The following is a 17081-nucleotide window of genomic DNA, read 5'->3' as shown; positions in this document are numbered from 1 at the left end:
GCTGTCTCCCTTCTCTGTTCCTTTTGGCAGTGATTGGTAATCTCAGCTGATCAGTTACCCACTTAGCAGGAGCCCTGGGGGCCCGTTTTAACACCTCCACCCCTGGAACTCCTTTGGACTGTCAATGATGCCTCACATGCATCTCCTACACTCTAATACCATTCTCATCCTTAACCAGGTCCTCACACAGTCATGTGGATTATGCAAGAGCCCTCATAATTAGTCTCCTTGCTTCCTTTTTCACTCTGCCAAACGAGATTTACTGCTATTCAAGAGGACTTTCCAAAACCCAAGCCAGGTGATCATTCCCTTGCTTACCCCTCTCCTGTGGCTTCCCATTACTCCCAGGAAACAACCGAACCCAGATCCTTTATCATTACCCATGAGGGCCCTTGCTGTAAGACCTCTGCCTGGCTCTGCAGCTTCATTACTTCTGCTTCTCATGTCCTCTCTGGAATCCAGCGGTGCAGCCTACTTCCCAGGGGCCCCTTGGTGTCGTGGCCCTCCGTAGACATACAAAAGTGTAGAACTCTTCGTCCCTGTCTCTTAAAGAGTTGTACTCCTGCTTCAAAAGTAAATTCCAGCCACTTCCTTTTGGAAGCCCTCCTTTACCAGGTCTGGGTTAGCTGGCCCTCCTCTGTACTCCCATGATACCTTTGTTTTCCTGTCTTCTCCACTAGCATCGATATTTGGAAGGGAATATTCTTACTCATCTTCATACATTCCTACTTAGAAAGGACTGACGAGATGAATGGATGGGGGTTGGATGGAAAGGTGGGTAGATGGATGATTGAAGGGATAGATGAATGGACAAATTCAACAAAAAAAGTGGCAAAATCTCGAATCAGATCTTACACCCAGGTACCTCCAGAAAGGTGATCAGCAGTACTGCAGTGCTTCATGGTTCAGGCTGAAAAGCAGTATGACCTTGCAACTCACAGCCTGTGGGCTTTTGACATTGATGCTGCCCATTGTTCTAGCAGGTAAAGCTGAAAAAGAGTGCTGATCTCCGAGGGACAGGGGATAGCCAGGAGGGCTTTATCTTATCACTGACCTGGCCTATGGTTGGTGTCAATCCCCTCAGGTCTGCCCTCATATGAGTCCCATTTGGTCCTTTTCATCTAGGCCTGATGGATCTGTTTTCAGCTTGAACCACAGTAGGAGAGTTTCACCTCTGGATACAGGGTGACAGAGCAGTGGATGACATGAGGGATGGAGGGCATCATGGCCACAGCCCCTGTCTGCAGCCCAGTGCTTCCCTGTTCCTCTACCAGGAGAACGGCACATTGTGTACTATTCATTTTCCTGCTCAGGAGCTGCTCTACAGCAGCCACGTGGGAAATGCACTTTATGCAGCTTGGAGCCTCCATCAGCCCTTCAAGGAAGACCTTTCAGCTGGCTCAGTTTGCTAAGTAAACGTGAATAAACCCTGGAATGAACTGGAAATGAAATGGAGCATCAGACTCCTTGTGATAGGGAGAACCAGCATGAGGCCCGCCCAAGCTGAAGCGGAAAAACCCAGAGGCTCTGGGAGAACAAGCCGGGTCCAGCTGCCCTGGAAGCCTCATCAGGGTTTATGAAGCAGCAGGCAGAGCACAATTGGCTCAGTTTGGTTGTGTTTTTATTTTTGTCCAGCCACAAATACTGAAAAATGATTCCTTCCCTTCCTGGAGCTTTGGAGCCAAGCTGGTTTTATTTTTAGCTTCAACTCTGGTTTAGGGCTTTTAGCACACTAAACACCCTACCCACTGCAGGCCTCAGTGGGCTGAATTTTAGGATTTTTGCCTAGACTGAAGTGTTGGTCGTCTGAATATAACCGTCACCCGGCTCTGTGCAGCTGTGACAATAGAGGGTGGTTCCAGACAGACACATAGAGACCCAATTCTGGCCTTAGGGACCTCCAAGAGAGTTCTTTTCAGGGAGGGAAATGTATTCAGGATGGATGGTTGTCTGAGCTGGGGCTGAGGAGGTGGTAACCCTGAATGAAAGGAAGGAAAGGGGGGAGGAGAAAGAAGAAAGGAAAAGAGGAAGGGAACTGTCAGTTATTACAAGGCTTTGAGAGGTTAGTGGTTCAGAACTTGGGCGCTGGAGGCAGACTGCCTGGGTTCAGATGCTGACCCTACCACTTCCTAACACTGTGGCCTTGTGGAACGTACTCATCCTCTCCAGGCATCAGCATCCTCATCTATGAGATGTGGGTAGTAATGATGCCTGCTTCCAAGCTCTCCTGCCTGTGATCGTGCCCATCCAGCATGTAGCATAGAATCTGATGTGCAGTTAGGGCTGCATCATTTTTATTATTATCTCCATGCTCTTATTGCAGTGCTAGACACTTGGGCACACACTGTGTCATTAAGAATTTCTGTAACCCAATGTATAGGGTTATTTTGAAGATGGAACACTGAGGTTCAGCAGACCAGGTAACTACCCAAAAGTCCCACAGGGAGATCAAGACATAGTTAGACCTGAACCCAGCTTTGGCCAAAGTCATATCACCGCACCTTCTCTGGGATCAGTGCTCCCATATGACATCAAAGGACATATCACAAACTTATGGGAGCTTCTCTGAAGAGCAACTAGATTACCCATTACCCTTCTCTCCCCTGGGCTCCTCCTGTATTTCCATTTTAGTGACAGGAACATGAACAGTGGATACTGGGAGTGATCACTGGTCACAGGGCACCTGGGTGGCTCAGTTGGTTAAGCGTCTGACTTCGGCTCAGGTCATGATCTCACAGTTCGTGAATTCAAGCCTTGCGTTAGGCCCGGTGCTGACAGCTCAGAGCCTGGAGCTTGCTTCAGATTCTGTGTCTCCCTCTCTCTGTCCCTCCCCTGCTTGTGCTCTGTCTCTCTCTACCAAAAATAAATAAACATTGGGGCGCCTGGGTGGCTCAGTTAAATGTCCATCTTTGGCTCAGGTCATGATCTCGTGATTCGTGAGTTCAAGCCCCACATTGGGCTCTGTACTGTCAGCTCAGAGCCTGGAGCCTACTTTGGATTGTGTGTCTCCTTCTCTCTCTGAACACCACCCCCCCACCTCTCATGCTCTGTTTCTCTCTCTCTCTCTCTCTCTCTCTCTCTCTCAAAAATAAATAAACATTTAAAAATTAAAAAAAGAAAAAGCAAACACTGGTCACACTCATGGAAACAGAAAGTAGAGTGCCGGCTATCAGGGACTGGGGTGGGGAGTTGTTCAATGGTGATAGTGTTTCAGTTTTGTGAGATGAAAAAGTTCTGGAGATCTGCACAACATTATGAATATACTTAACACCACTGAACTGTACACTTGAAAATGGTTAAGATGGAAAATTTCATGTTTTTGTTTTTTACCACAATTAATAAAACATTACAGAAGAGCACTAGTGTGGGAGTCATGCTGCTTTTGGAGTGTCGCTGGGAACTTGAGCTTATCCATCCAACTTCTCAGCCTCTTGTCTGGTCTCCTTGCAGTCAGGAGGCCCACAAACAGCATCACTGGACCACACCTGCCCACACACACCGTGAGCCCCTTCAGGGCTGAGCAGCACACTTCTGACAGGAGCCTTATTCTGGGGTCTTCAAAGCTCCTCTCTCACATGCTTTGCCCTTTCTGACCTCCTGCTTGTCCCCTGTCTCTTAGAAATTTTTGGCCATCAACCTGGGACAAAAGGGGGAAAATAGCAAAATCCCCCCAGGGAAGCATGTCTGCTTGGCGTGGTGGAGAGAGTGTGGGCTTTGGGCAGAAGCAGGGAAGAAGCTCATCTTATCTTTTCTTCAGCTTGCTTAACTCTAAGATAGGATAGTATGGTTGTCCCAGGTAACGAAATGGGCAGGTCACTCCAAGCAAAAATTTCAACCAGGCTATAAACTGTTCTTTTGCTGCAGGAGATTCTGAGGATTCTGGGGACAGGTTTGGAGACACTGGTTTGGGCACTCACTGATGAGGCTGTGTAAAGATGCTAGGACAGAGAGTCATGGGACTGGGCAGGGATGAGGGTCTCCCTCTTGGCCTCCTCCTCCCCAGAGAACAGCCTTCTTGGAGGCCACAGTAAGGGCTTGGTGTCCCTTGAAAACTCATGTGGACTTCTTCACTGTTGGCATTAGCATTGACCATTCTCAGGAGAGCATGAGATTGGCTCTGTTGCTGCCATCCAATGTGGGGCATCCCTTCTGGGAGGAGTTTACCTCCAGCCACATGGCTTGCCCAGACTGTGGTTTTTGACCCAAAGCTGACTGCTCCATTAGGCACAGCGGGGACAGTGCTCAGGGCCAACAATACTTTCAGAGGCCCATGAAAATGTTTTCATTTCTTTTAAAATTAGAAGGAAAAAAAAAGCCTTTCAGGTCAAAGTGAATGTTATAATATATAATATTAATATATTTTTATACCAACATAGTTATAAAATGTGATATTAATTTTTTATATAGAGTTAGGGGCATGCAAAGGCAAAAGTGCCAAGGGCCCATGAAAGTTATAATACAGCCCCACTCCAGGCTGGCAGGGATTCCATTTGGCCCCTCAACCCATGGCCTCTTCTGTTTCCATAGTAACTGCTATCTCCCTACTGCAACCACCACCACTATCTAGGATGAAATACTCTCTCTGGTATTTTATTTCTTTTTAGGGACCCATTTTGCATATCAGTTTCATCGCTTGGCAATTGCTACCTGGAGCACATGGCCGGAAAATTTCAAAAGCCTTGTCTGGAATCTGTGGGAAAGAATGGTGTGATCAATTAGTGATGTCTGTCCTAGGCTCTTGATGGGGAAGGGACAGCACACATGCTGTGTTCTTGCCTTTGACTGACCTTTGCTTTATATCTCCAACTTGACTGCAAGCCTTGCAAAACAGAATATGCCTTAACATGCTGTGCATCCCATGTTGAAATATCTAGAAAGTCTCTTAATACCTGTTGATTGATTGAAGTGAGTATCTGTGAATACTCTTAATCCATTTAATGTCTCCTGATACCCTTTCATTCTGTTCTTTATCTCTAGGCGCCTGAACAAGAATAAGCTCCAGGTCCTTCCGGAATTGCTTTTCCAGAGTACACCAAAGCTCACCAGACTGTAAGTAGAGCCGAATTATGTTCTCTACCTGGTGTCCTGCCTGGCTTTGGTGATATGGATATTGTGGTTGCCTTTGTGAGTGGAGCCTAGTACCATGCAGAGCTTGGTAGTTAGGCCATATGTATGGAGACTAGGAGCTGGGCTTCAATATGGCGTGCCCCTACACTCCCCTCCACACCCGACTTTTGCTCCCATTCTTCAGATATCAGTGGCTTAAGTGGCCAATGAGGGCTGGTGGCTTGTGGTAGTAGATCTCTTCTTTGCAAAGAAGGACACACTGCCATTTAACATGGTCTGACCTCACCTCAGGGAAATGCCCTGGGGATGGGATTTGAGGTAGGTTTACTCAAAGGAGACACCAGTGGTCTCAGAGGGCATTGTATTGGACTGAACACTTTAACCTCACCATCCTGCAGACCAGAACAACTCCAGCCCTTTGCCTGCTTCCTACCTCCGCCAGTCTGAGAACCCTGGGTCTGGAGATCTATGATTTTGTGGGAAAAGGAAGAAACATCTTAAATTTTGCTTTATCTTCTGGAATGGTCCAAGACATAATGCAGGGGGAAGATTGGAGATGTTTCTGTGCATTTATTCAGTATGAGAGTTTGGAGGTTCAAGGAACTTGAGATGCACGTCAGAATGGAGATTGCGGTTGGCATATTGTGGGTATTAGGCAAGTGTTAATTAATTGACAGTGAATGGCTCTATGATTCTGAGCCTATAAGTCATACTGGCAGTGACTCGTGTAGCTCATGGGGTGAACTGGGTTGGCCCAAGCCTTGATTTTCTGAATGGAGTGACAGTGTCTGGCTGCTTAGTAGCCAAGCAGTGAGATTTACAGCCTGGGTGGGAACTGTAACATTACTGGGGAGGCTCCAAACTTGTGGCCACCATTTACATTCCCAGTGGCTGTGTTTAATACCTATTTATGCAGTCAAACAATGCATGTAGGCTCCAGGATACATTGAGAAATACAAAACACATGTCAGTGTGTGTGCTTAAGAATGAGTTCTGAATTAGGAGTCTGTATCTATATCTATATCTGTGTGTGCATACACAGAAAGAGACTATATACATAAATGTATTTTAAAGGACACTTTGTTGGAACAGGAACCACAAGGGTTGGCTGGTGTTTAAGTGGTACAGCAGCGTTGTTTGCCTTCTCTAGGACACACCTGTACCTTGTCAAGGTCTTCTCGTGCTGTGTACTGCATTTCTCTGGCTTGGTCCACCTGGCTGACTTTGCTATTTGTGGGGAAGAGTATGCCCCCCTTTTCGCCCTTCCACATTGAATCCATCTTGATGGGCATGAGGATGGCTAAAGTGATGTTCAGCAGCCTGAGCGTCTAGCTGAGCTGGATAAACAATACTAAATGGGCATATGGGGAAACAACCTGGTTTTTAATTTCCTCTTCCTCTGTAGTTCTTTCCTTACATGCTCACCTAATAGCTGTCTTTCCACCCAGCACCACATTGTGCCTTTTCAACCTGCTCCTAAATAATGCTGACTCTAAGCTCTTCATCTGGAATCTCAGCATCACATTCTAAGCAAACAGAAGGTGTCTGTGGGGCTGGGGCTGCTGGAAAGCTTTGAGCAGGTGGGGTCTGAGTGTTCCACTTGTTGCAGGGTGTCAAGTGGGCTGGTTCTTGCTCATGGAACATGGCCTCATAGCCGCTCCCGTCAGATGATGCCCATTTTGTGCGAGGCTGCTTTTGATGCAGGCAGAGGAGGAATTTCAGGCAGTGATAACAGGTCTCTGAGATGCTGGGGGCCAGGCCCAGGCAGGCAGCCTAGGGCATGGGAACCCCCAGGGTGGTATCCTGTCACTTTCTGAGAGAGGTTGGGGGAGTCATTTTCCCTTCTGTGCCTGAATATCCCCATCAGTATAAGGCTGACACTCCTCTTCCCTTTTATCTTCCTCGCCAAGGAGCTGTGAGTATCAGATGAGATCATAGTGTGTGTGCATTTGTTTTCTAGGGTTTACAGTGCGGTGTGAGTGTAATTACCAAGATAACTAGTGTTACTCCCGCACTTCCCATTTCCTCAGCTTTGCTCTCTGATCTCTTTCTTCCGGATGCACGAAGACACTGGCAGTTGCTATGGGCACTGAGGTGGATGACTCTGAGCTTTTGCTTCAAGCCAGAGAGCTGCAGCTGGGAAGGCAGGCATGACATTTGACTCAGTCTGTTATCTGTCCTGCTCCAGGTCCTAGCCAGGCACAGAAGTGGGCACACATAAGCACTCAGTGAATGGATAGATGAATAAGTGAAGGATATAGGCCTAAGTATTATAAACAGTACCCTTAGGGAGCTTTGGTTCTTTTATCCTTCATTCATTCATTCCCTCATTCATTTATTCAGTAAGCTCTTCCTCTGTGCTTGTTCCAACCTGGCCTCTGCTGGGTTTTCAGGTACAGACATGAAGGATGCCCACTTCTCGGTATGCCTCATCATGACACATTCTGAATGGCTGCCAAAAAGCTTAGAGCTAAATATAATTTTTTTTTTATTATTTAAGCAACTATATTAACTCAGGTTTTGGCTATAATCAGCAATCTCTTTTTTCTCTCTGGGCTTGATCTTTGATTTTTCTTAATGGCCCTATTGTGTCTTTGTCTTATTTTGCAGGGTACAAATTAGAAATCAATAAATGTGCAATCATGGGTGTGTATACATATGTCACTAGCTCTGTAAAGGAGTGTTGCATCTCAATAGACACAGTGAACCATTTTCCAGGGAATGCTAAATGTGGGTACTGTGTGGCTGTCTACTCCGTAGCATGCCATGTGGGATAAGTAGCAATTCTGGACACGCCTTTTCCTTTCTTATTAGATCTGTAGACAAAAACTGCTTAATACTCACTATTTATCCAAAGAATACCTTTTGTTAAGGCTATGGATGTGTAATAAGATGTTTGGAGGAGTGATGGGAAAGGGAAATAATATTTGTTGGAAACCTGCTATTATAATAACACTACTAACCACTAAGTGACAGAAATGTGACTAAAATTAGTTTAATCCAAAGAGGAAAGATACTGGTTTATATGCCTGGAAAGTTCAGGGACAGTTATGGACAGCTTCAGGAACAACTGGATCCAGGGGCTTGGTGAAGTTATTGGGACTTCATGTCACTCCTTACATCTTTTGTAGCAGCGCACGTGATGGTGAGCAAAAGCAGAAGACCCAGGGTACTAATCTGGCAATCCGGGTGGAGTCAACAGTCCTTCAGAAAAGAACCAGTGGTAGATTGCTTAGCTTGGTGACATGTCCATGTCTGAGCCCATCGCTATTGCCAGTGAGGTGGTGTCCTCTGACCAGTCAAGTTTTAGAAGTGGGTTCATCCCACTTGTTTGGGGATGAGAGTTTGCAGGGCTTGGGAATGGGTTTCCCAAAAGAAAGAAAAATTCTGTTACCCAAAGATGGGGGAAATGATGCCAAACTTGAAAACAACAGATGTCTACAAATTCATTGAGCAATGACTTTGGTCAGTCTGCTGTGCTTTAACTGAATGCATTGGGTCCTCAGAAACACTTCAACGTAATAACAATTGCAAACCCATTGGCTGGCAGATACTGTTCTGAGCACTTGAGGTATAATTCATTTGATACTCCTTACAGCCCTGTGGGGTGATACTATGACTAACATTATTCTATAGATGTGAAACTTAGGCTTAAAGAAGTTAAGAACTTGCCTGATATCCTACAACTACTTAGTGACAGAACCAGAGTTCACATTTGGGTAATCTGACTCTGGAGTCTGTGCCGTTTTTCTACTATAGGCAGCAACCTGCCTCATTCCTCCCATTTTATAGTAGAGGCAACTAAAACTCAGAGTTTAAATTACTTACTCATATAGCCCACATTTCTAAGAAGTAGCACTACCCTGGGGACTTTGCCTCAATGCTCAGACTTAACCTTTACACTAATCCTATAGAGAGAATCATTATCACATCTACTTCTGAGGCTGAGAGGGGTTATCTAACTTACCCCATTGCTGTACAACCAGGATACAATGGAACTGGGACTCAGATGTGTGTCTGTGTCACTGCAGAGTCCTTCAGTTTTCTACTATGCCAAGCTAGCTATTGTGGAGACCTAAAATGGTGATAAAAAGGATTGATAATGGACCTGTCATATGTCCAAGTGCTTCTGTCAGGCCTTGCTGACCACTCTACCCCCATCCACCCTCAGATCCAGCACCAGTAATTCATTGATCCATATGTATATTAATGGTGTATCTGTCCTCTTCCTGTTTTCAAGCACACAGAGAACAGGACAGAGAATCCTAGAGCTTGGGAGTGCCCTGAAGATTAGGTAACATCACTGTGGTCAGTAAAGGGCCAGCAAGGTCTCTGCCATGCCTTGGGCACTCAATAAAATAAATATTAGCTTCCCCCCATCCTGACATAGATCAGAAGGTTCTCAAGTGTCGGGATTATGTTTCTGCTCCTCCTAAGTTCCCTACCACTCCTGACTCAGAGCTGGGCATAGGAGGTGGCAGTAGAGTGGAGGGCTTAAGGGGCTGTGAGCTCGTGGACAAGTCACTTAACTTTCCCAGGTCTCAGGTTCATCATCAGTACAATAAACAAGAGAACCTACTTCTCTACATTGTTATGAGGATAGATGGAAGTGGCCCATGGACAGCCTTCAGCATTGACTGTAGCACATAGCAAGTGCTCAATGAAAGATGTCTGTGGTCGACTATGCTGGCTGACTGAGGCGAGCAGTGCATATGCTATGGCTCTGGCATCGGTGGTGTCAACACTTCAGCACCTGACAGGGTTCAGGCTCCGAGAGAGATGAAGATGAGGCGGCGGTGCCCTTGAAGTGGGAAGATCCTGGTGTTCAGACTGGTCCTCCACCACCCACAAGCTCTGTGGCCTAAGACATGTTACTTTCCCTCTCTGGGCCTCAGTTGTCTCATCCAGACAGGATGGCACAGAGCATGGTCTGTTACATGGTCTATAGGTTATTAGTTTCTCCTTTTTTGTGTCCCCTTCCAGCTTTCTCTTTCACCTACCCATGGGAGAGGGAGTGAAGGATTTCTGGTTTTTTGGAGGTTAAAGGGTTAATGTTACCAGAAATCCTTAGAAGGAGCAGAAGACAAGGTGAAAACAGTGATTGAATGTCCTCTGCATTCTACTCATTAGAGAGCTTTAAGGAGATGAGGGTCACAATGGTTCACAGCCGGTTTTTAAGAGTTGGACTTTGCCATATGAGGATGAGCGGGTCCTGTTGGCCCCTCTGTTCTGGATTCATGTCCAAAAAGCCCATTCAGTGTTTGGTAGTGGTTTTCAACCTGTCGCTGAATAAGCAGCTTGATAGCAGCAGCACAGAGGCCTCCAATTATTCTCCACTCAGTTCTACGAGGTATTTGACAGCTTTAAAAACATGCCACTGGGGTTAAACCCCCTGGCCCTCACTCGCATCTGCGGAGTTGCAAGAGACTTGGAAGGTTAATCCCTCAGGCCGCTGAAAACACTCTGAAGTGTGGCCAGCCAACTAGCCCCAAGTCACTGGGGCTGTTGTCGTGGTGGAGCACCGTCCTTCCCAGAAGTAAAGGCTGTAAAACCTCAGTTTCCAGGGAACTTCCTTCCAATGAGGGAGACCTCCTCTGAACTCTCCTCTCTGCTTGCTTGTACCTCTCCTTCCTTTTCTCCATCGTCCTGTCTTGTCACTGCCTTGTGTGTAAGTGCCATGTACTCCCCCACACACAGAAAGTTGCATTCAGCAAGGTGGTCCAGTGCCTCTTTGAGGCAGCCCAGTGCTAGAGTAAAGAATGTGGCCTTTGGAGCCGTACACACCTGGGTTGGGGTCCTACCCTCTGGTGACCCTGAGCAAGTGACTTCAACTTTCTCCGCTTCGGGTTGATTCACTGTGCAACAGAGGTCACAGCCACAGCTCCTGTCTTTGTTTGCTTGGGCTGCCATAACAAAGTATCTCAGATGGGATGGCTTAAACAGCAGAAATTTGTTTTCTCATAGTTTGGATCCTGGAAGTTTGAGATCAGGGTGCTGGCAGGGTTGGTTTTCTGAGGCCTCTCTCCTTGTCTTAGAGCCAGCATCTTCCTGTGCCTCTACGTGCGGTTGTCCCTCTCTTCATGCTCAGCCCTGGTGTTTCTTCCTCTTCTCATAAGGAAACCAGGCATACTGGTTTAGGGCTCCTCCCTTATGGGTGTGTTTTAACTTAATCACCTCTATAAAGACCTGATCTCTAAATACAGTCACATGCTGAAGGAATGGGTCCAAGGGCTTCAATTTTAGGGGGACATAGCAGTCCACAATAGTTCCCAAGTGCATATTACATCGGGTGCTTTGTGACCTGCTTCTATGTGAATCCTCCTTCTACATCTCAGGTCTAGGAGGTGAGATACTGTAATATTTCCTTTTTAGAGATGAAGAAACAGAGTCCTAAAGATTTGGACAGCTTTCCCAAGGTCACAGAGCCAGTAACTGGCAGAGCCAAAATTCAAACCCAAACTTGCCTGACTCCAGAGCTTACATTCCTTACTGTACTTATGAGAAGTTAATAACTAGTTAATGTGCTGGGCACTTAGTAGAAGCTCAGTTAATGTTTGTTCCTTTATGTCTTTGAAGCCCTCAGTGGGCCGAGACCTGTTGAGTGACTGGGGCCCCATAACTCTAGGTAGTACCTTTTGCAGTTCGTAGATCCTTTTGTAGCCAGCCACCTTTAGTCTTCCAGTTCTACACTAAACTTGAAAACATAACTACATGCAATATGTGTCACCATAAAACTCTATATCAATGTGAAACAATACTATAAAAGTGAAACACCAGTGGAGAAAACAAAAACCATACTACTCAGTTTTCTAGCAGAGTTGTTATCTGATGTGGTGAAATGATAATAGGGCGATGGGGAAACCAATCCATCAGGATGGTGGGGGGTTCAGAACCGCCTGCCTGCCAGGAGCTGCATCCCAGAGACCCGCTCCCCCTGTGCCGGCCTAGCCCTCAGAGGCCAGGGACGGGCCAGCCTCACCGTTGCAGACGTGGGGTCATTTTTTCCAGGGGCACAGCCACTAAAAGCTCATGGAAAATCTCCCTGCAAACTGGAGCTCCATCCCCACTCCCTCTCCATTCCCCCACCCCCTGAACACTGCAGTGAGGCCTCAGCCTTCTGTTTGTGTTATGCCATGCTCTGTCCCCTGCGGTTTCATCATGTGCTTGAGGACAGGTTAGCTTTAATCTGCATGTGGACAGATAATGGATTACAGTGGGTGCCGTGGCACTCTTGGGATTTCTGTTTTACGTGATTTGCTCGTGCTTTAACCTAGAGCCAGGAAAGAAGGCATGGAAGGTTTCTTTTCTCCTCCACTGAGGCTTTATCCAGCTGAACACAAGTCTGTTGTCTATCCACAGAGTTGATTACAAGGCTAATACTTTGAATTGTCCTGTAGACTCTTAAATGATAGAATTTTAGAGGTAGGAATTAAAGTTATCCAGGCCAGAATTTCTCAAACTTCTTTGAGCATCTGAACACCTGGGAATCTTATTAAAATGTGAATTCTGGTTCTGTAGTTCTGAGGTAGGACCTAGGAGTCTGTTTATAACAAACTTCCAGGTGATGCTCCTGGCCTAGGACCACATTTGGTGAGCAAGGATCTAAGTTCCACTGCTTCTCAAGCTTAGCACATGGAAAAAAAAAATCTCTTGAGGTGCTGGTTAAAATGCTGATTCCCAGTCTGTGTGACCAAAACATCTAGTTCATGAGATCTGGAATGGACCCAGGATTCTGACCTTATAAATAGGCAACCTACACCTTTGGTGTATGTCACCCACGGGTATACTTTGAGAAATGCTGATCTATTACAAACCCTATTATTTTATAGATTGGGGAGCAGGCAAACAACCAAACATTTCTTGAGCACCTACTGTGTACTAGGCACCTTATGCGTCTTACAGTCTTCTTTAGTCTTCCTGAAGTGTAGATATTTTTATGCCTACTGTACAGATGATAAAACTGAGGCTTAAGAGTTTAACTAAGTCACCAGGAATAAACCCAGGCTTTTCTGACCTCCAGTTCTGTGGGTTGTTTTCTACCTTATCATGTGCCCCTGTGCTGAAACACACCTTAAAGAAGAGAGAGGAAAAACAATCATGGATCTCTGAAGGTTTCAAGGTTCAGTATTTTGTACTTTTATGCTTATATGAGCCTCTGTGAGCATGTGCTCATATCTGAGATCTAAAGTATTAACACTTGAAATATTAAAACAGAAAATTTATAGACTCAAATGCATGTGTGCGAGTAGAACTTTCTAAATTCCCTACAATGTATCAAAGTTAGAGTTGGGTTTTATATTTTAAAACTCTTTGGCCCTTTGGGCCAACAGAAGAACTTTCTAAAGTGATCAGGTAATACTTATACTGAGAACATTCTACCAGCTTGAAAAGTTTTTTGTTTTTTTTTTTTCCAGAAAGAAAGAAAACCAAGCTGTGACTTTACAATGCTTTGGAATTACAGAATATGCTTGTAATTTTTACAATTCTGCACAGACTTCTTTGCCACATCTGGTTGATATTACTGGCAGGGATATATGGGGGAATAAACCATAGGCTGGAATGTGAAACATCCCACAAAATGAGTTTCTTATAGGTTGCTGCATAAAACATTTTGATTCTCCCTTTCTTTGGAAGGATGGCTTAAGTGATTTCATGGATTTAGTATTTTCTTTGGTTTGAAGGTAAGAGGTTTTGTTGGTCTACCTGGTGGGGGTTCCAAGGTGGCTTTCTGAAGATGTGTGCAAAGGGTTAACTATTCTATAGTCATGCCATGGATCACGGTGAGGAAAGTAACCCTTGAAGGTCAGACCGACACTGGACACTGGTGATGATGGTGAAACCCTGGGGCCAGCTGAATTGCTACAAAAAAGGGGAGAATGTCGAAAGAAAAGGTTATATGTATAAGGGCTTCAGAAAACCTCTTGAATTTTAGTTCTGATGGTGCATTAAACAGCTCACAGCAAGAAGAGCTCAGCTCCTTGCACATACAGCCGGAAGCCTTCATATGTCGGTGTGTTCTCTGTGCTGTATGTGAAAACAGTGAGTTGAGAAGGTGGAAAAATAAAACAAACACCCAGCTGATACCTGGCACATAGTCCATTCCCTGTTGGGGACATTCCTGCCCAGTTCCTAGGAAGAGAACTATGTGACCAGGGACAACTAAAACATTCATTAAACACCTACTGTGTGTGTGTGTGTGTGTGTGTGTGTGTGTCTGCAATGTGCTGGTTGTTGGGATGCTGAGTATAGAATGCAGACATGTCTAATCTGAGCCCAGAGGGTGTGAGGATGGGCTTCTTGCCACCTGGCTTCTTCTCAGACTTCCTTGGCTGGGACCCACCTGCAGAGTTGGAACCTCTCTGTACAACACCATGTGCTGCTCTCAGCACCTTGTGGCATGTGGTAGAGTCAGCTAGCCTCAGCGGGTCTGTGTGGCCAGCACCAAGGGTGCTCACATAAAGACTGTGCTCTCAGTGGCAACTTAGCCCATTATTGAGAATGAGAACCAGAGGCCAGCCTATGTGCACACCCGGGGATCCTTGTTCCCCTTATCTGGAGTTAAAAACTGTCAAGGGAATTGAAAATTTCTGGGAAATATCACATTATATATAGAAAAATATAAGTCTTTTGAGGTGGGCAGACCCCAAACACACGTTCTTCAATTGCCTGAATGATGCAAATGTACCCACATCTAATAATCGTGAATTATTTGTTCTTGAATCACGTTCAGCATCAACAGAAACATTTCTGAGAGCCTAATTATCCCTCATTTCCAACCAACATTTGGGAATCTTTCCAGGGGACAAATAGTGTTTTAATTTGATGCCCAAATTCTAGCATAATTTCAAATTATCAAAAAAAAATAATAAAAGACGTCTGTAACTTTGACTTTCTTTTATCTTTCCTGTGGGCTCAGTATCGTATATGTTGAACATTAATCTTCACTTGTAAGGTTTTCAGTCCATTTACAAAGTCCTGGAGATTGAAGATTGTAATGAAAATGTTTATGCCTTATTAACAACAAAACTGTGCTAACACAGTACTGTCTAAGCCAAATAAAAAATGGAGAAGTTTGAGGGGACAGTTCAAGAAGGAAGCATAGGAAGATCCTGAACTCACCTCCTTCCATAGACATGCCAAATATATAGCTACATATAGAACAATCCTCTATGAAAAAGACCTGAAAACTAGCTGAACAGCTCCTCCACAACAAAGGATAAAAAGGCCACATAGAGATGATTAGGAAAGAGAGAGATATGGTCTTGCCAAAAGCCCCACCCCTAGTTAGGAGTAACCCACTACTGGGAGGGGTCCTATAAATATAGATTGTATCCATAAGGAGCAAGGGGTTCAAACCCCACATTAGGCACCCCAGCCATTGGGACCTGGGCTGGAGAAATGAGCCTCCAAAATATATGGCTTTAAAAACCAATGGGGCTTATGTCCAGGAGACCTAAAGGGCTGTAGGATACTGAGACTCAACTCTTAAAGGGCTCACACAGATTCACTCACCCCAGGACCCAGCTCAAAAGCAGCAAGCTGAAAAGCACCTAGACTATATGTGAAGGAAATTCACTGGCTAAGCTTAAAGGGTCTGCCAGAGGAGTAGAGGTCTGTTGGAACTCTCTCCAGGAACAGACACATGGGAAGGCACCATTTTTGTATTCTCCCTCCACCTTGCTACCTTGTCCCACCCCCCGTGCTGTCCTGCAGCCCTGCCAAACCCAGTAAGTGGGCTCATCCCAGCCTAGCATGCCCCCACAGCCCTACTTTGCCAAACCTGGGGGACCTCTTGCCCTAGGCCACTTCTCTGCCATGACCCCACCTTGCAAAACTCACTTGGCAGGCTCATTACAGTCTGGCACTCTCCTATAACCTCAAAGTTAGCAGGTGTGCACATTCCACACAGGGAATGCCCCTTGAATGCTTGGCTTTGAAGCCAGGTGTACTTGCATTTCTGGGCCCCACAGAACTGAGATAATAGAAGAGTTAGTTCTTATAAGGCTATGACACCCAGGGCATTGCACAGACATCAGACTGAAATTTACCTCCAGGCTTCCTGTGACCACTTCTTAAAATTAGGAGAGGTATCTGCTTTGCCTAATACACAGAAAAAAACCACAGAGAGTCAAGCAAAACAAGGCAACAGAAGAATATGTTCCACATGAAAGAACAAGATAAAACTCCAGGAAACATTCTTAATGAAATGGAGATAGGTAATTTACTTGATGAAGAGTTCAAAATATGGTCATAAAGATGCTCACAAAAAGAAATAGAGGAAGAAAAGAAAAGAAAAGCAAAAGATGCTCACCAATCTCAGGACAAGAATGGATGAACACAGAGAGAATTTTAAGGAAGAGATAGAAAATATAAGAAAATACCAAACAGAAGTCACAGAGTTGAAGACTATAGTAACTGAACTGAAAAATACACTGAGGGGTTCAACAGCAGACCAGATGAAGCAATAGAATAAATCAGTGACCTGAAGACAGAGCAGTGGAACTTACCCAGAGCAGCAAAAAGAAAAAGGAATTTTAAAAAGTGAAGATAGCTTAAAGCACCTATGGCACAAATCAAATAGATCAACATTCACATAATAGGGAGTTCCAGGAAGAGGAGAGAGATAAAGGGACCTAAAACTTATTTGAAGAAATAATGGCTGGAAACTTTACTAACCTGGGGAAAGAAACAGACATCCAGATGCAGGAATCCCAGAAACTCCCTAATAAGGGAAATCAAAGGGACCCACACCAAGGCACCTTATAATTCAGGTGTCAAAAGGTAAAGATAAAGAAAAAATATTAAAAACAGCAAGGAAAAAACAATGTTTTACATACAAGGGAATCCCCATAAGACTATCAATTGAGTTTGGGGCACCTGCATGGCTCTGTTGGCTAAGTGCCTGACTTCAGCTCAGGTCACGATCTCATGGTTCATGGGTTCGAGCCCTGCATCAGGCTCTGTGCTGACAGCTCAGAGCCTGGAGCCTACTTCAGATTCTGTGTCTCCCTCTC

The 17081-nt window shown here is 45.2% G+C and overlaps 1 protein-coding gene across 3 annotated transcripts in view; it reads left to right on the top strand.

Moving 5' to 3' along the window:
• SLIT3 (slit guidance ligand 3) overlaps positions 1-17081 on the top strand; it is a 687161-nt gene that overhangs the window by 186839 nt on the left and 483241 nt on the right. For all 3 annotated transcript variants that reach the window (XM_078446678.2, XM_060634984.3, XM_060634985.3), the window contains exon 4: positions 4978-5049. In XM_078446678.2, coding sequence (XP_078302804.2) covers positions 4978-5049 — 72 coding nt within the window. The remainder of the gene's footprint in view (positions 1-4977; positions 5050-17081) is intronic.

This window comes from Panthera onca, chromosome A1 (assembly GCF_046562875.1).
Source record: "Panthera onca isolate mPanOnc1 chromosome A1, mPanOnc1 haplotype 2, whole genome shotgun sequence".
Lineage (NCBI taxonomy): Eukaryota > Metazoa > Chordata > Mammalia > Carnivora > Felidae > Panthera > Panthera onca.
This window is presented reverse-complemented; position numbering and strand designations above follow the sequence as displayed.